General features: G+C 45.9%; 1 protein-coding gene across 1 annotated transcript; it reads left to right on the top strand.

Moving 5' to 3' along the window:
• The first annotated feature begins 2,730 nt into the window (after window positions 1–2,730).
• Window positions 2,731–21,492, top strand: LOC138068738 (BTB/POZ domain-containing protein KCTD16-like). Its single transcript, XM_068957032.1, has 3 exons — window positions 2,731–3,103; window positions 9,834–9,956; window positions 20,622–21,492. The coding sequence occupies exons 1-3, from the start codon at window positions 3,004–3,006 to the stop codon at window positions 21,128–21,130; spliced, it is 732 nt and encodes a 243-aa protein (XP_068813133.1). The 5' UTR covers window positions 2,731–3,003; the 3' UTR covers window positions 21,131–21,492.
• Window positions 21,493–23,441: the final 1,949 nt, after the last annotated feature.

Below are 23,441 nucleotides of genomic sequence, written 5' to 3'. Positions count from 1 at the left end.
TGAGCTGCTTTGGGCAGATTCTAATTCTGCTCTGTCTCTCTTGAGGTGAAATGGTGAGCACTGAACTTAGAGCCGTACTATGTTTCCTAGTGTATTTTTATATTTTCTGTACTGTTTCTTATTCCCCTGCCCAATGCAGTCTACCGTCAGTGTTGTGTTTCAGGCCACAGGTGAGGGCCGAGCAAGCATTTCTTGATCTGCTCATAACTATGCCAGGATCTTCTTCTCTTTTTTCTTTTTTTCTTTTTCCTTTTTTCCCCCTCCTTAGTGGCTATGGCTAATTAAAACGCACCAAGGTGTAAGAGGAGTTCAGGTGATGCCTTCTAATGTGCATCGTTTTTCATTGCCCAGCATTTCATTCAACCTGCTGGCAGGCTCTTCAATAGCTTACCTTTGTCAGGTCTCTCAGATACCCCCTGCAGCTTTCCTAGACTCAAACCCCTGATATTATTTTCTATTCTCTGCAAACTTTTTCCGCTTGACTATTCACCCTTTCCCCTTTAAAAAAAGACTTTAATCTTAAGATGGACTCTCAGGGATGTGTTATTATTATATTATTTATATGATGAAAATGAACTCTTGATTCCATTTCTTCTCTTCTCTGCCTTAATAAGCTTTTAATACACTGTGGAACTTAGACAATTCCCCTTTGGCTATTGAGTTTCCTTAAAAGCCTCTTTGATGGCCTTTATCAAAAAGCACTCAGGAAAATGTATTAACTGTTCTCCATTATCCACTACTTTGTTGACTTAACATAAGATGAAATTTTTTTCCCTGTGCATTAGGAATATGCAGGCAGTTTTTAATACTGTTTTTAATTATTATTTCAATTCATTTGCTATGTACCGAAGCAGTTACAGTTCCTAAATGAATCATAGCAAACATGCTCAGGTGAACCATTTATCTGGTGAAAAATGCAGGTTTGGGGTTAATTAAGACCAGTTGCAAAATCATGACAAAACACAGAGAACAGTGCCGACAAACCTCTTTCTGGTGTGTGGAAAAACAGATGTGTTTCCTTCTACAGTTTCTAAATGAAATACTTCCATTTCTCCTTTTGAAACAATATTTCAAAATTAAGTTTAATATTAACCTCCCCCTGCACATTGCATTGATGTGTTTCTAGGTAAAATTTCTTTCCAACACGACCAGCTAGGACCAGACAGAGGGAGATGTTTTGCTTCACCTCAACAGTCTTCCATAAGGAAACCAAAGGAATTAATCAGCCATTTGGGGCGCTCTCAAAAACATTTCCCTCCTCCCCAGCCAGCAGGAAATCAGTTGTTTATATCTTTCTAAAGTTCAGCCTTAGCAACTTTTCAGAGCTGAAAAGCGGTTGCTGGCCTCCAGGCCCCCGTTCTAGCAGCTGATTTTGTTGAGGAAGTGTTTATTTGTAAGAAGAGCTCTGTCATTTCCTGCCCACTTGTCCTCGACTCTCCGGGGAAAATGTGGGCAGCACGGGGTTAGACAGTCAATTCAATTGTTACAGCACTTTCTCTTTCTCCATGAAAGAGAAAGTTTTTTTGGCAGGGTCCCATTTTATTACCCTGTCAAGTTGCCTCAAGTATCACCCTTACCCTTTTCTTTGGCAGGGGATACAAAGTGATCTTGTTTCCCTACAATTTCCTTATTCTCTTTCATTGCTTCCCTTTTTGCTGATGCTCAGGCAGGTGAACGGACTTCTCCACTTCCTTCAGAGCCCCACATCCCTCCTTGCTGGAGGCAGCGGGTAACATCTTTGGACAACACCTCTGCATTTCTGAGTAGCTCCCCTATGACTTGCATTGCTTAAGTACCCAGGGTCCACACTGCTCCCTGGCCACACAGCCCTGGTGGCAGTGACCAGCAGTCAGTGCGGTTTCCACCTGTTTTAGAGCTTATTTCGCGTCTTCCCCTACTCTCAAGACCCCAAACCACTCCACAACCTCACGAAAGGAACAAGAGTGCAACTCCTATCTATGTGTGTGTGTGTGTGTGTGTGTGTGTGTGTGTATGTATAGATGTGTGTATATATATATGCATGCATATATATGTGTGCATGTATGTATATCTATAATGTATACCATGTATATGTATATAAATGCAGCACAAGGAACTTAACAGTTGCACACAGCGGCTGATAGATATGCCACAGGACCTGTAAGAGAGCTGTGCCCTCCCAGACCGATATCTGACGGCCAGCTGGTATACTTTAGCAAATAGCACAAGGTGCCTCGTGTTGGGGCAAAAGCCCCCAGAGGCAGAAAGCCTTGGAGATCATGGTTCAGAAAGGCTGAAAGATGGATGAGGAGTAGATTTCTCCACTTAACAGAGAAGTAGCAATTTCACATATTTTTCCTGTCCTAAAATGAAATGAAGGAGTGATACAACAAAGGGGGGGGGGGGGGAGTCTCAAATATTTCTTTGTGATTTCAACTGTAAAGCCCGGTCCCATCTTCCTCAACCTTTTTCAGTTTACAGGAAAGAGGTCTGCAGAACAAAGAGCTCTTCCCACACAAAGCCCTGCTTTTCTGTTTTGGGAAATATTGGACAAGCTCACTTTCATAGTTTCCAAACACTTTTCAAACAATGTTTCAACAACGGAGATAAGGAAAAATCAGTCTTTTTCCTGAACAATTTTGTTTTTCAACAAATAGGCATCTTTAAGAAAAATCTTCCCTTCAGAAAATTGCCAGTTTCCACTAGTGCAAGGACATCTCTTTTACAGAAATAGTAAAATGGGCATGAGCTGCTGAACTTGTTCCTGGATTAAGAAGGGTGTCGTTTTATTCTTCATTTCAAAATGGCACAAAATGCTCTGGAGGAGTGCAGCAGAGAGCCTATCAGACACAATTCAATACAAATGTCCAATGTAAAACCTGGCTGGGTTTGCACTGCATATCTAAGGGCAATTCCATGGAAATAATTTGTCACAGTATGGGATCACTGTGATCTTTGCTTTCTTTGTATCCCTTCCCAGACTAGTGTGTTTGTGTAAGGAGAGGTCACCAGAAAGCTGTCACCATGGAACAGAGAGCCAGACCCACACCTTTTCCTTTGTTTCTAGGTCCTATTGTGCAAGGCCAAATCTCCAGACAGATATCCAGACACTTCAGCCTTCCAGGTAAAGACTGCCGTAAAGGATTTCTAGAGAAAGCCTCGAGGTGGGTGAGGGTGCAGGTGTAGCTGTGGGTTCGTGATTTGACTGTGCAAGGGGGTGTCTAGAGGGGCTCAAGGACTTGAGTTTCAGTCATGCATTTTTTTGTGGTTCAAGTGGCAAAACTTGCAGGCATTTCTCCAGAGCAGGTACAGCCCCGTGAGTCTCAGTACAGACATCTCTGCTGGTTTTTCTCTAGTCTGCAGTCAGGGAGGGACACGGGCAAGAAGACCCATTTCAGGAGAGACCTCTCAAGGTCTGCAGAGGTCCGAGACCTAGCTGCTGCAGTGGCCTAGCTGCTACTGGATAAAAGGATGCCCTTTAGCAAGTAAGCCTGGCCCCTCTGCAGACTGAAAGTTTCCTTCCTGCAGCGCTACCTTCATTCCACATCTCCTATTGATAGGAAAAAAAAAATCCCTATGAACTGTTCTGAGCAAGACCTCCTACCAACACAGAGGCTGTTCAGTGCTGCTGATCCAGACCTATTCATTTGAGGATTAATGAATGGATTAAACCATTAACATAAGAGCCATCTGGTGCAACCAGAGGTCCTTTTTATTTATGTATCTACAGGAAAGAATGAGAGAAGGCTTTGCTATTGATGCCAGAAAGGCCAGACCTCGCATGTGACAGCACTTGGTCTTAGAAATCTTCTCCTCAAACCTCACTGGCCACAAGAACCAGGTCTGGGGCTTCAGACTGCATCATTTCAAACTGCCAGATGCATGGGACAAACCCAAAGTGTTTTGAATGCAGTGAGCAGATCTGGGTCTTCTGGGTCTAGGATTTGTGGGAGATTATCATCTGGGGAGCCTCTCTGCGGGGGTTGAGGGGATGAGGAGACTGAGTTTGCTGCTGGGCCTGTGCTTATCAGACTCTAACTTCTTCAAGGTCAATGAGGAGGCAGGGTTGCTGGTCACTGGCTAGGTTAGCTAGAGAAGAAGCATGAGAGACATGTCTCTCATACAAGGCTTTTAACAAATTAACAAATGAGGAGGGACGTTTAATAAGACGTTCCAGTGAGTATCTGCATGCCTGGAAATGCTGGCCAAGAGGGTGATCTGAGCAGCTTTGTCTCTCACTTGGAAGCATGGTCTCCCTCTTGCGTTGCTCAACTTATGCTTGGCTACCATGACTATACAGTGAGCTTTTCTTCTGCACATTTCTCAGCACTTTGGCAAAGGCTATGATCCAGAGATATAAACAACCATTTGCCAGTGAACTGAAGTTCCAAAATGGAAATGGAAGGGGGCAAATGTCAGTGTAACTACAGTGACTTTTGCAGACCTCAGCTCCCCAAATCGACACAAAAAGGGAAAACCAGAAACTCTACTGTAAACCTTAAAGAGGAAGAGGCTCACTAGGACCGACAACCCACAGAGTACGTGAGGGCACATTGTTATGTTGCCTGACCCCAAGTACTTGCAGATCTGGGTCAAGATGGACACAGAGTTTTTGCAAAATACGAAAAGAATTTCTGGAAGGAGGAGAGAGAGGAGAGGGCATTTCCCCCTTTCTTCTAGGCCAGAAGTTGAGGCACTGCCTGGATGGCAGAAAATTGGGTGCCAGTCCATGCTGCATGGTCAGGGCACTCTGTCAGAGTGGAAGACCCAAACCCACATCCCCCGCTCTGTACAGATAGGCAGTACCCTTCCAGGGGAGCAAAACATTTGGTTTGGCATGAAGAAATACTTCCAGTTTGCCATTTCCCCCCAAAATATTAACAGCTGCAATGATTCTCACCTTTCCCTTTTCCCTTCCTGCCACTAACACCCCCAGTTTGGCCAGCAAACTGAGCAGTTTCCTAACCCTGGCTGGAATCTCCCCTGTGAGGCCTTTAGATTGTGGAATTTCTGCTTGGCAAAAATATATAGATAGGAAGTGAGCACAGTTACATCTGCGTGGAAACTGTCAGGCAGCCTGCTTTCTGAAAGGTGATTCCTGGAAAATATAGAGAAAAGTAGATTTGCATGTCAAGAAAGACAGCTGGAGCCATTTTTGTGCAGCAGACACTGCCAAGGAATGATCACTGGGAACAGCATGTTCCCAGTCCTCCTGGAAATTATGGCATGGGGAACATCTTCCCAACCTTTCTTCATTGACTCCCATCTGAGTGTTGTCTTGATGCTCTTGAAGGAACCTTCCACTGTGCACACTGGGGTTGTTGCTAGGAATGAGATGGGAATCCATAAATTAGTGAAAAGTAGCCCAAAGAACAAGAAGCGCTACGGTGGGGAAACCTCTTTCATACTAAAGCACAAAGAATGGCCAAGTGTTGGCAGAAGACAATAAGTAACAAGGCCAAAGAAGCAGAGCAACTTTCCCCTGAGAAAGCAAGATCCCTAGATGGCTGGAAATGCTGAGCCAAGACAATGTTGTCATTTATGCCTTCTCCTCGCTGCTGCAACAGACTTTTCAGGTCTTGCTGCTGAGACTCTACCATGATGAGGGAAAATTTGGCTCAGAGAAGGGCCCTGTGTGACCCCAGGAAGGTAGGACATAATGCTTTAGCTCAGGAGGAAAGGTTCCCCCTCAGCCTTGGACAAGTCTTGGTGCATCCCGACCTCTGCTTCCCTGCTTGTGAGGTGGGGAGGGGAAGTGTTGACCCTCTCATTGATAAGCACTGCAGGATGGACAGCCCTAAGGCTTTTGGCAAGAGCAGGCACAGCTGGGCCTGCCCCGGTGGCCTCATTCCTCACACAATGTCAGTGGAAATAGAGGGACTTCTATTTTATTTGCTAGTGTCTTTTGCCTCCTGGTGGAAGGAGATTGGCAGGGGTCCAATAAAAACCTGTATTTCTTTAACAACTGTTTCCCTCGTGATTTGATCCTGCCAGATGGACAAGCCAGGCTCTGGATTTCCTTAAGCCCTGTTCTGGCTGACTCTAAGGGAGAGTTCATTTCTTGACTTTCCTCCCCTCTCCCCTCTCCTCTCCCCTCTCCAGTCTTGCTCTACCCATCACTGAAGAAGGCTTTAACCTAGAACTTACATCGAAAGCACCAGCCACTTGCAGTGTCCCAAGGGTAGGAGGCAAAAGGCTGAATATGAATTACAATGACATTAACTAGAATTTTATGGTTTTGGGGCCATCACTTCCAATCAAGCCATACATTGGATGTGATATACAACTTGCCTATATGTTGCACATATCGCATGGATTAAGGAGAAAGCTGAGTTAATGGTGATGAAATCATTGCTATTAACACATGATATCCCTCATACGCAGAGAGCACTCTGCAGCACAGAAACTCCCAGGACATTGCATTGGATGAGGTCATTATGAGGTTGGGTTTTTTGAATGAGGAGATCTGAGCTGAATACTGACCCTGCTTCCATCTCCCTCTGTGACCATTGGCATATTACTAGGACTTTCCCCCAGGCCACTAGATGAAATCTTGGGTGCTGCAAATTGAGCAGCTCTCTCATTGCTAACTCTTCATCCAGTCCGACGCAGTGAGGAATGGAACTGGTATGAACTGATATGAAGGGTGCTCTTGGGTCATTCTTGTTAAGAGTGCATCTTCGCACAAGCGGTTGTAGCAGTTCCAGGTGAATGCAGTGTACCATAGAAATGGGGGACATCCTACAAGTCAGGAGAAAGGTGCAGAGAACAGTGGAATACCGTGAAGGACGAGGAGGCCGATTACAGTACACTGGGCAGAGGGTTCACCAGTTATCCTCTGTGCCAACTTCTTGCAAGTAGCTTCTAAAAATAAAAGCTTATTTGTGAAAAAGACGTAGAGTTTGCTACCTCACCTTTCCCTCCAAGCAATTAAGCAAAACTATTTATACCCTGTCCTTCAACATCAAGTGATCTGAGTGCTTGGCAAACTTAATTAATTAATTAAACTAAAGAGGAAAAAGAGAAGTGGAATATTAAGTAGAACCGGAAGGAAAAACTGGGATGAAATAAGCTTTTATTGCTTCATCTTAACTGAAACATGTATTCTGAAATTGATCTCGTTTTGCTAAAATTTAGAAGGAAATCACGCATACGAGCAGTTCACATAATGTCAAAATGTCTTTTTTTTATTGTTCGATAAGACACAGCATTAAAAAAAAAAGTTGAAACTCTCAAGAACTGGTCCTGGTACGAATTTTGATTTCAGCATCTTCCTTTACAGAAAAGGTTGAAACTCTCTGTGTTCGCTCCACCCTAATACAAATCCAGGCTTCAGATCTCAAAAAAAAATCCTTGCAAAAATGGAAACTCCAGCCAATGCCCGGCTGCAATTTTCAACAAAATGAAGAATAATGCAGTTCTTCCAGCAGAGAACACAGACCGGAGCTCAGATCTGTCTGCCAGCACACAGCAATCATGTTTCGTTTTCTCTTTCCCTTAGCAGAGGGGGCAGAGGGGCAGCCGCGAGGGAATAGTTTCTCCTTTGTGCCACTGCTCTAAGGCTGTGCTGCCCTCCCCCTACACCCTCCTGAGCCTGACCCAAAATCTCAGAGACCAAGGAAGGGCAGTGAAAGAAGAGCAAACTGCTAGAAAGACCCTTCCCACCCCCTCCGCGGCCCCCGGGTGTGCAAAGCCTCTGTAGGGAGTAACCCTCACCCTTAGCTGGTCAGCACACTTCTGTTTTGCAGCCTCCTCCCAATCCTATTAGTATTAGAAAGAGACAGAGCTATAACAGGAAAAGCCCATCTCTTAGCAGCACTGCTGACAGCTTGCCTTTTAAATCTTTAATAAGCGCTGGCTTGCGCTGCCACTCTGATCTGCTGCATGACAGCATGTGGAAGCAGAAACCCAGCGGTCTGGCCCCTGCTAAGATCTGCTGGATACCGAGCGGGTGTTTGGTAGATACCTGGGGAAAAAGTTACTAAAATGGGGTGAAGGAGCCAAGTGCTGAATCCTGGGGTGTATCCTCAGCATATTGCAATTCTTACTCCAACAGAAAGTCTTTCCTCCTCTACTCACAGGCCAGGGCCTGAGTTCAGGACCTTGTTCCCATGTTCTATATAGAGGCAATGGCTGCTTGTTGCGTATGTTACCTGTGCGCAACAGCATCTGTAACCACAGGAGAGAGGGGAAAGGTCTGGCAGTGAAGAGAAGAGGGGAAAGAATTCACAAGACCCTTCAGTGGCTGAATTCTGCCCCGTTTATCCCATACAGCTCCCAAAAGAGTTTGCAAGGGCCCAGCAGCATTGAATTTGGCCCAAAAATTTCCTCCTCCAGATCTAGTTTTGGGAGTGTAGACAGTTTCTCGGCTTAAAAGGGTGCAAAAATAACAGCCCTAGGATATTAATTAGATACTTTTATAGACTCACTGACAGATGGTGACCACACAGACTTTGCCAGAGTCTCTGGGTGAAGATTATTGTTATGGGAAGTAGAAGGTCATGTTTACTGCCTAGGAAAGAGTCAGGAGTTTACGCTGAGGAAACATAAATAATTACCGTGGCAATATGCATTGAGCATGTTAGTATTCTGCTGCCCTCTCCTGGATGCAATATCTTATTCTGGCCCACAAGCCTTCTGCTCTGTAGAGTCTGAGTCAGTAGGAGAGCATGGTATGGTTGTCTGCAAGGCAGGCTTGTGACATTCCAGCTTCTGTCAGTCATGAAAAGCTATTCGGTCATCTACCTTTCGGAGGTAGGGGCACCCACTTCCACCCTTTGCTTTGGAAAACTACAAAGGGGAGCACTTTTTGTGTGCACACCTAATCAGGGATTTCCTGGAGACCTTGGCCAAAAGCTTCTCCCTTTCCAAGAGCAGAGATGTCTGCGCTCCAGGGATGCCTCATGGAGTGCTTTGTGCATAAAAGCAACTCTGCTTGCACAGCAGAACCAGCAGTTTCCACTGACTCCAGTGGGAGAGGACTGGTGCTGTGTCCTCTGAGAAAGCACCTTTCGGCTGCTGTGTCCATTCAACAGGTAATGGGGCTTTCCCAGGCTTTGGGAAGGGGAGGGCGCAGGCTTTGGTTCTCATTTGGTACAGAGTCACCATTTCAAATAAGCGGAAAGGCTGTGATCTGTTCTAAAGCTGGTTACTGGCTATTTTACAGTACTTTTCACCATCTTCAGATCTCAGATCTCCAAAAATGGAAACTCCAGTCATTGCCCAGTGCAATTTTAAACACAGATGTCCCACAAAGACTCTCTGCTAGCTCCATTTTCACAAACTTCAGGACATTGCTCATCTTCAGGGCAGATATCTCAGATACTAGATGGTGAGGCATCCTGCATGCATATGTAAAGAGGAAGGAGGACCTAAGAGAGTGACAGTGTGTGCCAGACAGAGTACGGGGCTATGTACATACGCATACATGTGTGTCCCACCCTGACTTCACTCCAACAGTGAAGATGACAGCCTCTGGACTGTACATCCATGAGCATCCCAGAGATGCCAATCCAAAGGATTTATATGCAGATTCTTAGCAGATATGCCCTCCCACAGGCACGTCCTGCAGAGGCAGCAGCCGCTGTCATAGGCAGAACATGTTTAGCAAGTAGAAATGTAACAGCCTGAATTTACTTCAGCGCAGGCCATAGGATGATCTAGACCTAGGAGATGTTTACAGATATCATGGAGAGGCAAGTTTCTTGCGTGGGGCAGGAAGTATGGTTACATACATTTTAGACTCCTGCTGAACTAGCAGCTGTCATGTGTGCCAGTTGCATACAACCCTGACTCTCTCTCCCTGTGTGTCACTTGCCTTCTAAGAATTTCTTCTTTGGGTCTTGACTTTTTAGGTAGCTCCTGGCTTAGCCTGCCTGTTCCCCAACCTTCTGAAATGGAGCTGAGCCCTAAAAAGCACATCTCTTCTTCTGAGCCCATCCTGGACCTCAAGACAGACATGACAACAGCACTTCCAGGTGAGAAACACTTACCAGTTTGCTGCTACAGACCATTTGGGCTGGGCAAGGCACGCTGGAGCAAGAAGAGGCTTGCTCTTGTCTCCCAGGCTCCTTCAGTCACATGCAGAGCAATGTACTAGTTGTCTTGAAGGCACCTCCACTTAGCGATAGACACTCAATAGTGGCATGCATTCCCATGGGCCCCATTTCACAGTCTCTCCCTCTTCCTGCTGTATCCCATTCCCTCACTCCAAATGATCTGATTTGCTCCCTGGACAAATCAGGGAGCATCAAAATGTTATGTTTTAACATAATGGCACTTTGAACAAGGCCCTTTCTTTTAGCAATAAGCTCTCTTTACTGCCAAGTGGTCGGGAAGGATACAGAGATACATCTTAGAGGCTCTCATCAAATCTGTAGCACAGCAGTGCTAGGATTCAAAGCCTCTCTCAGAGACTCCAGACTAAATAAGGAGGCAGAGACCATAGAGAATCACAGAACTGCAGAACAGTTCAGGCTGGAAGGGACCATGGGAGGTCTTGAGTCCAGCTTCCTGCTCCAAACAGGGACAGCTCTGGTGTCAGACCAGGTTGCTCAGACCTTTGCAAACTCCAAAACCAAATACCAACTCCAAAACTCCAAAATCAACTCCCAAATCCAAAAGCCCAACTCCAGTTGGTATTTTAAGACTTACAAGCATGGAGCCTGCACAGTCCCCCTAGGCAACCTGTTTGAAGGCTTAATTATCCTCATAATGGAAAAGTTTCTCCTTATAACCAATTAGAGCCCTTTTGTTTCAGCTTAAGCCCATTGTCTCTCATCCTCCCACAATCCACCTCTGTAAAGGGCTTGGCTTTGCCTTCTCAGCAAATCCCTCTAGGTAAAGCTGCTATCAGGTCCCCTGAAGCCTTCCCCTCTCCAGGCCGAACAAGCCCAGCTCCCTCAGCCTCCCCTCAGAGGATAAGTGCTCCAGCCCCCAACCATCTCCATGGCCCTCTGCTGAACTCACTCCAGTTTGTGGATGTCTTTCTTCTATTTGGGGGTCCAAAGCTGGTCACAGTTTTCTAGATGGGGTCTAACAAGGGCTGAGTAGATGAGAATAAACATTGCCCTCAATCTACTGGCCACAGTCTTGTTCAAACAGCCCAGGATGCTGTTGGCATTTTCTGCCAGGGCAGAGCTCATGTTCAGCTCACTGTCCACCAGGATCCCAGGTCCTTTCCAGCAGAGCTGCTCCCCCACTGACCTCTTCTAGCTTGAATTGCTCAACACAGGGATAACTGATGCTGAGTTGCTGCTGTGGCTTCTGAGCCAGCAAGGCAGCTCAGCAACAGGTGGCTGGTTTTGCCTCTTGGCAAAACAGCATCTCTTGAAAAGCGTTTGCCACACACACAGTATCAATGACTAATACCTGCCAAGATATATGAAGGACTTGCCTAAAGAGAGCTATTTGACAAGAAGTGCCTAGTAAAAGCCACTTGTACTTGATATAGTATTGAAATATCTACCCTGGGCCAGATTTTTTGTTCGTGTAAAGCAGCATGGCTCCACTGGCTTGAGTTACAGCAGCTTAAAACATCTGAGGGTCTAGTTCTTCATTGTCACTGGAATTTTACCTTTTCACTCATAAAGCATGACCAAAGTGATATAATCACGCAAATTCTTAGTCAGCTAAAGCTGCTGTCAATCATAAACAAATCCACCCCCCTTCAGCTGGCAATTCTTTTGGTCATCCAGCTCACAATTCCTCCAAAGAAACTCCATTAGCAGATTGCATGCCCACATCATTCTCAGAAAAGCCTTTGCCAAGACTCGGGACTTCCCAGCATCAGGGCAAAGCAAAACATCTGGTTGCCAGGGTTAGGGAGGCAATGGTCATCTCTGAGGAGTGAGAGTTGGGAGACCCTTCGGGGAATTTCCTGCTTGTTCAAGTTCTGCTGCTGCCTTGCCCACCCTCCCCAGGACTGCCTGAACTGAGGCAGGTTAGTGTGGCTGCTAAATTAGCCAGTGAAATTATCACTCGGGCTAAGAAGCTACCACTTTACTAATAAGGATATCCTGAAGGAGGAAAGACTATTTGGACTGCACAGAGGAAGAGATTACACTGAGGAAGAAATGTATTCTGAAAGAGAAAGCAGAGCTAGCAGAGCTATTGCCCTTCTAAAACAAAAAAAAAAAGATATGTTTGGGAAATATGAATGATTTCACAGGGATGCATTTGAATTACAGTAATAGGCTGTGCTTGTAGGGCACTCAAAGAGCATATACTCACAGTCTCAAGCTCCATGTAGGGGCATTTCCTCCTTTCCTTACAAGACAATTTCTAGCCATCAGTGCAACTCACCTCACTTATGCAATGTCACCTCCTGCCATCTGTGTGTTGAACTCCGGAGAGAAGAGGAAATAAGGAGGAAGTTAAAGATTAGAGCCATCACGGGACGAACTGAGAACAGCAATTAGCCTGCTGATGGATATAGTGTCAGTTTTTGCTGAGGGATTTTGAGGGTGATGAGTGCTGATGTAGTTCTCAGGAGGAACTTGGCTCTGAATTAACTGCAAAAACACATTATTTATGTTATTTGTTCCATGTTCAAACAGAACCCAGGTGTCCATAAAAGTAGTGCATAACCAAAAAGTGTATCATCTAACTCAAGATATCCGTCTATCATTCATGATAGACACATTGAGCTAAAGTCAAAAAAAGTCTGGCTTACACAGCGTTCCTTCCTCCAGTATACATGTGTGAATTCCCACAGCACACACATTGCCAGGTTGCTTGCATTTCAGCAGTGCACACATTCCCAGGATGCAGGCATTTCCATGTTGTATGTATTCCTGCACTGTGTGTGTGTGTACATATATATATACACACATACACACGTACATAAATATATACTTGCACTCCAGCAAATATATACTGTATTTTGATGAGAACTCTTGAGAGTATTTTGTTTCCTGCAACCACACTCTCCGGTACAGTGATTCTGCAAGCTAAACATACCCTGAAGGAGGTGAAGCTGTGGCCTTCATACCAGCAGAAGATGAAAAGGGCAATGTTTGTGAGCCCACCCCCTTCATACACTTCCCAAGCTGTTCTTAATATCTTTATCATAAAGGGACCTAGGCCAGGCGGAATAGAAAGGGAGCTAAACTCCTGCCCCCTTCCCAGCAGGGTACTCCCTGGCATTGAGCTTCCGCGCCATGCGTAACACCAACACCAGCAGATGCCATTGACCAATTTCCCTTCAACGGTGAGAGCTAGACCCTCCCTCAAAGGCAACAGCATGTCTCAATCAAACCCTGGGAACAGCCCTGAAATCCCCAATTGGAAAAGTCTTTTAATTTCACATGATGCTGCCTGGCCCCCTGTTCTCTCATTTTGCCTTTTCCAGTTCCTGAATCCATATAGCCTCCTCCTGATAGCAAAGGGCAACCTGAATGGTAGAGAAAAATCTTGATTATTGTTTTAAAGCTGCAAGATTAAGTCTGTCAAGAGATCCAGCTTGGGTTTGTTTGTTTTGAGGGTTTTTTTTTTTTTTTGGCCCTTCTGTTTCTTGCTGTGATGTTGCAACAGCAGGAGCCGATTATAAACATAACAGCAAGGAAGAGTCAGGCTAGAATTTCTTCCACCCATGAAATGAGTTTTGGCTCAAGCCAATCTCTGCCCCTGCACATCACAGATAACCAGCCTAGCCACTGTTTTTTGCTGAGCTTGGTGCTTTCTGCCAAGGGATCCAAGGCTGCCCTGGAGAGCTAGCTCAGCACTAATGGGCATTACCAGACCTGTGTGGCAGGGGAGCCAGGGCCTGGATACAAGGCTGAGAGCAAAGTGCATTGGTACAGCTGCCGGTGAAACCCCCAGAGCTATCTGCCGGCTGGATTAAGGCCATTAGCCAGACATTTTTAGAATAAGTAAAGCAAATGCAGAGTCTGTGCTGATAGAAAAGACATACTCCTCCACAGGGGATAGAAAGGCTCTTGGCTTTTAGCAGGGAAGTTTAAAACCAAAGGCTGTTTGTCTATCCTGGTCCTGCCACCCCAGTGTCCTGCTGGGGTTGCCATAGCAATTAATCCATTCACAGTGTTGCCAGTGCTGCAGATTTAGCAACAACCTTTGCTGGCACAACTGGTGTTGCTGAGGCTCTTGGGAACGCAGAGGTTCCTACTGAGGTCATATAGGGTCAAAGACATTTATTTATGCACAGTCTTGTCCTTCTTTGATGAAACAAGAGGGATTAGAGCCAGCCAGGAGAGCAGAAATCGTTTTTCGGGCTCTGCTTGACTTTCCAATGAACAATTTGGGCAGAGGCAAGATCTGAGATTCATGGGGTCTAGGAGCTTCCCCAGCAGCAGCCATTTGGCATCAGGCACGGGTAAGTTGCAGATATATCTTGTGCATCCATGAGGGCATCCAGCCTATCCTGATCACCACTCGTGGTCAACTAACTCAAGGCCAACACAGGCTGGCACTTCCCTGGGGAAGCTACTCTTAACACGCAGAATCAACAGTCATTTCCATCACCACTTGTCTTCCGCACAAGGTCTAACCTTGCCATCCCTATCAGATTCTCGAGCAGGAGTTCCTCAAGAAATATTTTGGACAAAGAGTAAACCTGTCCCTCAAATGCAGTTTTAGGGCAACCAAAGCTTACGTTGTATTGTTGAAGTGAACTGTTTAGGTCTCTGCCCCTCTTCTCTACACACACACATACACAACCTAAGTACACTCTTCTAGCTCTTGTCTTGAAACTTTTCTCCATCTTTGTGGTTTTGTGTCACAACGCCCTAAATTTAAGAGGCTAAAAAGGAGTTCAAAACAGGCTTGTAAAGGAACTGGAACATCTCTTTTTGACCCTAAACAATGTGAGGTGTTTTTTCATTTAAAAATTGTGAGGAAAAGAGCTGTTGAAATAAGAACATGGAATAAAAACACTCCATGACTCCACAAAGCTCTGCTTCTACCTGTGTGTAGGAGGGTTCCCTCTGATGCTTGGCCCTCTGCTTGGCTGGCTGAGATGGGCATAATCCTCTCTGAGAGACTGCTTTTGGGAGGAGGAGGCACAGAAAAAAATGCCCCTTTTTGTATCTGGGAGAGATTTGGGTCTCTCCAGGAAATGGTGTGAAGGACAAACCAGTGTCTGAAATCAGTGCAGTCTGAGCTGAAAATTGCTCATCTGGCTGGGGAGGGGCCACAGGAAAGAACTGCTCTTCACCTGTCTGTGTTGGGATCTTGCAGCAAACCCCTTCTAGTGCTGCTCTGCCACAAGATATCAGCCTCATGAACATTTCCCCAGGTAAGGCGTTTCCATCTTGGGCCTTTGCTGCAAATTGACAAAGGAGAGTCAAATCCCAATCAACTCTCAGGGTTGCAAAGTCTCAGATGGTGCCTGTACACAGCATGGCAGGTATAACGGCAGATGGACAGCGAAGGACGTAGCTAAGTGCAGTCAGTGGGGCAAAAGGAAGCTGGCTTTGTTTGGAGGGAAGGCTCTGAAATCTGGAATGGAGGAAACACAAATGTCCCTCTGTAGAAGCAAGCCCTGCCTGCAGCTGGGCTGACACTTAAACGTACTGCTTCACTGGGACATGCTGGGCCACGTGGAAAGCCAACCATACATAGATCCCTCTTAAAAGCTCAACATTGTCTTTTCCAGACAGTAATCAGCTGCCTGCCTTTCTCAGAAGGGGAAGTGAAAACGTCTCCTCCAGAGCCACAGAAATATGCCAGAGCCTTTGAGTTCCTTCCCAGATCAGATCTTTTCTGGAGCTGGAAGCAGTGACACAAAGAAGCAAACCAAAGAGTATGAGCCTGGGCCCCAGGGTCCTGGCACACGGCTAGCTCGTCTCCCTGCCAAGTACTCTGGAAAAAAAATGTTATCCAAAAAAGCAGCAAGGGATTGGGACAGTGTGTGCTTCCTCCTGCAAAGCACCAGCTCAAAGTGTGCAGGAGCCTGTTAATTGCACTCAGCAGGATTTCTGTCAGCACCATAGGGCTGCTTTGGAAGTGTCACTTCAGCACTCTAATTGAAGCTCTAAAACAGACAAAAGTGTCACATAGGAAGCAAAGTCTATGAAAAGTAAATAAGAATTAAAAATGCAGTCTACATGACAGATATTTTTTCCAGCTGAGTAACTGGAGTGCAGTGAGGAGCAGTCAGAAGAGGAGCCAGTCGTAAGGTGTGTTAGGACCAAGGTAGGAGCTATACCTGCATATTGCCAGACACAGGCTGTCCCCACAGAGCTTCTTATTGCTGTAAACAATGACACATTTTTGTGTAGACACAAAAATTTGAGGGAAGGTTAGCCCAAAGGAAAATGAAGCTATTTGTCCAAAGCTACGGAGAAGATTAATGGCAAGGAAACATCATGGAAGACTTAGAGCAGCACCTGGCTGCTCAAAGCCTGGGGCATTCAGTGTCAGGTGTGATGCAGACCAGCCTCTAGCCAACATGATCCTCACATTCTTGGAATCACTAGCGCTCAGAAAGAAAACACGTGCTCATCCTAATAGCACACTCCAGTCTTTTAATTGGGGCTGTAAAGATCCTGATCTCATAGACAGGGTTAGACACACATTCCTAGTTCCAAGTATGTTGTACCGCTCATCGGACCATCTACTGATACTCCACGTAGAAGAGCAGCCAAGACAAACATCTGCCCTTTGACATCTATCTATTGTTGGATCCTGCAAATTCCAGCATGGAGTTGTATTCCCTTGAAAGATTTCTGCAAATCTGAATTACTTTTGGCCCCAGTCCCGTCCTTAGCCGTTTGGAAACATATGTGCCTGTGCAGGTGAACACTTGGGCTGTGATGTTTGGCCAAGAAGAAGCTAGTGTTTACAGCCCTGTATGGAGCGAAAAGAAAAACCTGCTAATGTTTGCATTCCTCAATGTGTGCAAGATCATTTCTACAGATGTTAGCATGAAAGCCAGCCACAATAGGCTATGAGAGAACATACCCTCAGTAAATGAGCTAAAAGGAAGCTAAGTAAATTGTTATGAGCAATTACTGAATAATTCCAAAGACCAGTCATTAAGAGTCACTAATTCCCTTATGCAAAGTCTCTAGTCTGCTTGGAGATGGCCCGTTTCACTTCATATAGATGTTAGGCCTCAACTATCTCATCACACCTAAATTAGCAGAGTGGTACTGCTTGTACCTGCAAAAGATCTGAACCAAGCTGTGCGCTCACATGGGGACGCTGTACTGGGGAGGTACAGGAATGAACTGAAGATCGCTCTCCTGGCAGGTTCGAAACAGAGCTATAATCCCTTGGCAGACACATACTCTAGGAGAGTTTTCAGTGCGGCTCCACGCTGTTGAGCTGTGCTGTGCTCCCCAAGCTCAGCAGCCTGTGATGTGTCCCAGGCTGTCATAGATACAATGGGAACAGAGCAACAACAGATAGTTTGCAAGAATGTGGATTCTGCAAGTTTTGTAGACTGGCAGCTGAATTTCAACCTACCCTTCCCTGAACATGCAAAGGAAATCAGCATAGTCTGTTACGGAAAGCGTACAAAAACAGTACCCGAGAGACAGGCTTTGTTCTCAACCTGGTATATGGGACAGGTGACCTTAACAAATTACTTTGCTTCTTTGTGACTAAAAAGGGGAATAATTTGCTGTAAAATGCGTTGACAGCTTTAGACAAAAGATACTATACCAAGCTAGCTATCATTTTTGGATTGTCATGTAGCTGGGGGGCTGGAGAAGAAATTAAGAGCTTTGAATTCAATCCCCAGCTAAGCCACAGACTCCTTGTATGAATCTGAGTATGTCAGCTTATGCTCCCTATGCCATGGTTTCCCATTTCAGAAAAATAATTGTGACAATCTCAGATAAGATGATTAAAGTGGTATAAGAACTTAGATATTTCATTCCATCAGTCAAAGAATTCAGAGCTAAGATGCATCCCTGTAACTTCCTTGAGAGATCTGGCAAAGAAAATCCAGCCTTCAAGGTTTCTTCACAGTGATGGATGACATTTCAGTCTTCCACCTCTAGCAATTTTAGTGGTGGAGCTGCTCAAGCAAATGTCAAAATAAAAAAGAAGAGGAAGGAAGAGGGAAAAAAGATAAAATCCCAAACCCTGTCCTTTCAAAAAGTTTTCAGGGAAAAATAAAATCCAGCTTACATTTTCTGCTTCCATGGGGAAGAAGTTTAGGCTCAGATCACAAATTTAAATTAGAAATACTTTATACCCTGCTTTATATCTGTGCTGACAGAGCTGCTTAAAAAATCAGGTTAGAAATTTATACAAAATGAGGCTTTTTCAGCTCACCATCTTTGAGAAAAATCTTTGTTTTCAAAGCTTTTTTCTACATTCTTCTCTTTTGATTTTGAGAAATGGGCAGTCTTTTTCTCTCCATTCTCTAATCCCACATGTGCTGCTCATCTGTACAAGTCTCCTCCCTTTTCCATACATTGGCTTCACCATGCACACAGCAGCGTTGCACAAAGGGTGATGAGAGAGACTTAAGCGCACAAAGATACGCTCATGGAGACCATCACTGGTGTGGTGCATCGGCTCTGACCATCAAAGTTACCTTTGGCTAAAAGGAAAAGAAAAGGACAAAGAAAGAGGGAGAAAAGGCATAGGGAAACTTTCAGGAAGAGAAGCAATGGGGGTCTCCCCAGCAGAACGGCCTCTCCCAGCCCCTCTACAGGGCTGCAGGGCCTCCCCATAATACTTCTCCTATAGTAACTGTGGAGTTGTCACCAGGACCTGCTCACAGGTCCTTTTGATTGCTCTCACTTGTGTTAACAGTGATGCCTGGAGCACATTTGATCACGGCAGATATTGCAGCGCTAGCTGTTGTGCAGCTTTGCGCAGGTGCATTATTGGGTAATGCTTGTTGGCTGCCTAAACGGCTGTCAGCTACTAATGTTATCTACCGAGCTCTGCTTTTTCCCTCGTATAAAGTTATAATCAGAAAACTAAGACGCGAGGGGTGAAAAAAGAGGGAGGATAAATCACATGCCAATGGCAATCGCTTCCTGCAAAATCCGACAAAACAGACATAATTTCGGAATCTACCAGTGCAAGGCTATGAGGGCCAGAGCATTTGTAATACGGGGGTAAAAAGTACGGCCCTAGCAGTAGGTAGGGGGATGTAGGTGGAAGGTTGCAAAATGAAAGGCAGACAGCAGTGTTACAAAAGAAAAGCTGGAGAGTCGCAAATGGAAGGCCCTTGGCATTACTCAGGTTAAAGCTCTGTACAACAGCAGGCTTTTAGAAATGTTTTGAAAGGAAGCAGTGAAAATTACTGCCAGGTAATACTGCTGCTCAGAAAAGCAAAAGTTGTCATTGTGAGGGGGGAAAAGTCTCCATGCATCTGATTCAGCCAAAACAAACAAACAAAAAAAAAAACCCAGAACAGTGCAAATGAAAATCGGACAATGAAGAAAAACACACCCCTTCCCCAGAGATTTCAAAGAACAGACAGGCCAATGTTTCTGCCAAAAATATTTAGAAAAACAGGATCTTTAAGAAAAAAAAAAAAACAACACCCGTTCAGATAAACCTTTGCTAGAAGAGCCAAACCTGCAATAAAAAAAGGCTTTTGAAAATTCCTCTGCCAGCTGTGGAGCAGGATCTGGCTCTGGTCAGGCACAGACCTGCCAAGTACTGGACCCACCATATGGTCGGAGCCCTCGGGCACCTGAAGACCCCTCTGGCTGTCTCTTCATTGAGCCTGTCACATGCCAACAGCACCTCCAGAGCTCTGGAGCCCAGTGTCCAGCTTTCTCTTAGTTGCTTCTGCCTGGGCTGTTTCTTCCAAAGAGCATCATGGTAGATACTGTGAGGCAGATAGATAGTACCAGCACTGAATGTCGTTCCTTGGCTGGCATCAGGGATGAGCAAGGATGTGTTTGAAAGGTCTGCTGTACTTGGTGAAGTGCCCCTCTCGCCTTCCTTCCAGGTGTTAGTAAAAACTCCCTGAGGTTCAGCTCTAGATGCATATGTTGCTCTTTGCAAACCTGAGGTAAGGGAACAGGGAGACTCTATGCTAAATGCCTTTTTATCAGTTTCCATTAAGTTTTGTCCCTGAATGATTTTCTCTGGCAGCTGGTAATTGAAACAGAGTGGCTATTTCCAATGCAGAGTCACTGCTTGTTTTCCACTAATGTTAACAAACAGAAGCGCGTGCAGCCTCTGCCTGAGGTCTGCAGGAGGCCGTGCAATTTGTTCTTCCATTTCAGGCTTTCTTTCATCTTAGGTTTCTGGTTTGGACTGTCCCTGCGCTCGGCATACTTCAGCACCACCACAGACCAGGCCGCAGAGCATATGAAACTCATAACCTTTTCAGGATCATCCTAACCTACCCAGGCTTGGCCCCAATGCTCAGTTTATAGTCCTCTTTTGACCTCTGTGCAGTTGTCTGGGTGCCGAGGGATGCTGATGCTGGCCTGTGTGCACAGTGCAGAGTGGGACAGCAAGAGCTGAGCTCGTGCAAGTCCCAGGGACGTGGAGCACCTTCCCAGGCGAGCGCACGAGGCCTCAGCTCAGCTCAGCGGCCCACAGGGAGTGTCAGATGACTGCAGAAGAACTGCCCCCATACCTCAAAGAGCTCAGCCACTCGTGTGGCTGTACCTCAACTTTAGCTTAAGATGTGGCATGTCATCATGGGTTGTGCAAGCTCCTGCTCCTAACATGGCTCTCTGATTTTCTTTCTCCAGTCAACAGCTCCCCAGAAGACCCTGAGGAGCCAAAGCAATGCCAAGAGACAAAACAGGACTCAGCTGGCCTGAGCAGTGGGTACAACTTTGCAACCATTGACAAAAGCAGCCGATGTGAGCCTGGCCCAGCTCTGACCATGGGTGAGAAACTCCCAAGCACAGATCCCCAGTCGGAGGGGGAAGATCCCAGCCCCACAGACTCCTTGCCATGGCCGGAGGCCCCTGAGGAATGCCCACCCTGCCCCCAAACCCTGGATTTCTCCAAGTCCTTTAAGAAGCTGGAGGAGGTGAAGCAGATGGGGCAGAGGAGTAACAGCGACAATTCGAACGTCAAGGAGAATGGGGTCGAGGGTGGACCCGAGGCAGCAGCCATGAGTGAGGAGAGGAAGGCACTGGCATCTGAGCTGGGGAAGTGCATCGAGGACTTCCGGAAGATCAAAATCCCCGCTGCCTTTCCCAACAAGAAGCGGCAGTGGCAAAGTGAGCTGCTGAAAAAATACCATCTGTGAGACGACAGGTTGGGACTGAGGCCTCCACTGAGGGGAGGGTGGCCTCCCACTGGGGCGAGGGTGGTAATCTGAGTCTTTCCCCTGAAGTCCCCTGGGCGGTGAGTGACAGAGGCTATCCCACGCCTTCTGAAATGAAGAGTGTGTGCAGGTAACTCATTCAGTGCATCCAACAGTCGGAAGGGTCACAGGCCTATAGCCGTGGCAGCATGCTTCTTACCATGGCAATGGGGAAGATGGGGGGGAAGCATGATATATTAAGTGGCTTAAACAAAGATGGAGGGATTAGGAAAAGGAAGGAGCCCAGGATGAATCTTCAGGGCCAAACCTACCATCCAGCAGAATTTTCCACAGTCATGAGAATGAATTTGACAGGCATTTCAAAAAATAAAATATAGTTGATATAAAAAATGAATTCTAGTCTCCTCATCTCTTTGGTATAGGTGTTTGAACTTAGTTGTTCAAAACTGCACAAGTGATTTAGACATACAGTTTTCTTGACATTAATGGAAGTTGCATATCTAACACCTCTGTGTTCTGGCCAAAATTTCTCCATCTGTAATATTAGCAAGTAGAAAGCTGGCATTTTTTTTTCCTTTTTTTTCTTTTTTTGTGAGAAGTCATGATGTCCTGCTGATTTTTTTCTTTTTTTTTCACACAAACACTTGAACCTATGTTCAAGTGTTCAGCAAGTTCATCATCTGGGCCTATGGCAGAAATGCTGGTGCCAGTGAGAGGGTGCTTCCTCTGGGAAGCTGTGGATGAGTTGGTTCACATTCCTCCTCTTGTACATCCCTGGCTCCCTGGCTACACTTTGTTTCCCATGCTCCATTTCTCCTGCCTGTGACCTTTCCTACATGACAGGTACTGTTGGCTGTCAAAGGAACGCAACCTTGGAAAGAAAATGAGAGCACAACTTGTGTGAGTGACACTGTGTGTCTCACTGCAGGTGTGAGACTCATGCCACTAGTGTAAGAAGGGGGGAAAGGTTGTTGAGTGCTAACTGAATGAAGTAGAGAGGCAATGCAGGGCATGAGGTAGCAGGGGATCGCAGTGATTCTTGCTGTGAGCATCTCACAGCTTTTGCAGTTGGCCAAGGCCCTTGTTCTTAGCATGGTCCCTTTTTTCTTTCGTTTTGTTAGTAAAGTAGGTCTCCAACTTCTGTGACTATGCAGAGGCAGTCAGAGGGCAGCAAACAAGGAGTTGATAGATCAAGGTCTTCAGGAAAGACAGGCAAGGAAGACGAGGAGTGAGGGGACTGCCCTCTGTGAAGGACTAGCTTGGGTGTATGAGGCTCCTCTAATGGGATAGGGGACAGCATGGATGAAAGCTTGGAGTCAAGATCAGAAGAGAGGCCAATGAGTGAAACTGAAGTGGAAGAGTGTTACAGACCACCCCAACAGGGTGAGGCAGTGGACAAAGCCTTCTTTAAACAACTTAAGGAAGTCTCTGAGTCACAGACCTGGATCTCATGGGAGACTTTAACCACCCTGATACCTGCTGGAATGGCAACAGAGTTAGGGGAGCAAGCAGTCCAGGAGATTTCTGGAGTGCTTCAGGGATAACTTCTTGAAACAGGCACTGGATGGACCAACTGGAGTAACGTACTGCTGGATCTGCTGGTCACCAGCAAAGAACTAGTTGGGGATGTGGTATTCAATGGCAGCTTTTGCTCTAGCAACCAGAAATAGTGGAGTTCAAGATCCCTAGGGGGCTAAAAAGGTGAGTAGTAGAGTGCAAATCTGCACTGTTACCCTCATTGATCTCTTCCATGGGTTCACAGGGAGGGTTGGGAGCTGGGGCTTTTTCAGAGTCCCCCCCTCTAAGGAGTCCCATTAGATAGTCCCTCACATCCTGCATCCCACCACCTCCAGCACCAGTCTTGTCTTCGTAGCAGATCAGAGAAATTTGGGGGACGGTGGTAGCTCTGTGGATAGCAACTTTCCTCATACACAGTCCTTGGTATGGCTCTTGGGATGATTCAGGCAAATCTCTGCATGTCCCAGAGAAATCGTGCTCATGCTCATGCTGACTGTGATCTTCAAATAGCTCCACAGATGAAGAATAAGAAAGAAAAAATACAACAAGTGATCAACCCTCCCACCCTGATGAAATACACAGAAGAATTTTGGCTTCTTTTTTTCAGATTAAACAAAAACAACCACATGAGAAGCTTGCCAAGTTTTTGCCTTGGTGAAGCTTTGTCAGGAGTGAGTAACTGCTTGGCCTGTCAGGGAAGCAGACATGGGAGGTCAGATCTACATTCTTTTTCCTTTTATAAGCAGCCATACTACAAAAGTGTTTACAGGAACTT

Source organism: Struthio camelus, chromosome 11 (assembly GCF_040807025.1).
Source record: "Struthio camelus isolate bStrCam1 chromosome 11, bStrCam1.hap1, whole genome shotgun sequence".
Classification (NCBI taxonomy): Eukaryota; Metazoa; Chordata; class Aves; order Struthioniformes; family Struthionidae; genus Struthio; species Struthio camelus.
This window is presented reverse-complemented; position numbering and strand designations above follow the sequence as displayed.

What these genes read in the sequence shown, in the direction of transcription:
- LOC138068738 (XM_068957032.1), top strand. Translation starts at nt 3,004, where the DNA reads ATGGAACAGAGAGCCAGACCCACACCTTTTCCTTTGTTTCTAGGTCCT. An exon ending in CAGACACTTCAGCCTTCCAG is followed by an intron (nt 3,104 to 9,833) that starts GTAAAGACTGCC and finishes TTGACTTTTTAG; the next exon opens with GTAGCTCCTGGCTTAGCCTG. An exon ending in CATGACAACAGCACTTCCAG is followed by an intron (nt 9,957 to 20,621) that starts GTGAGAAACACT and finishes TTCTTTCTCCAG; the next exon opens with TCAACAGCTCCCCAGAAGAC.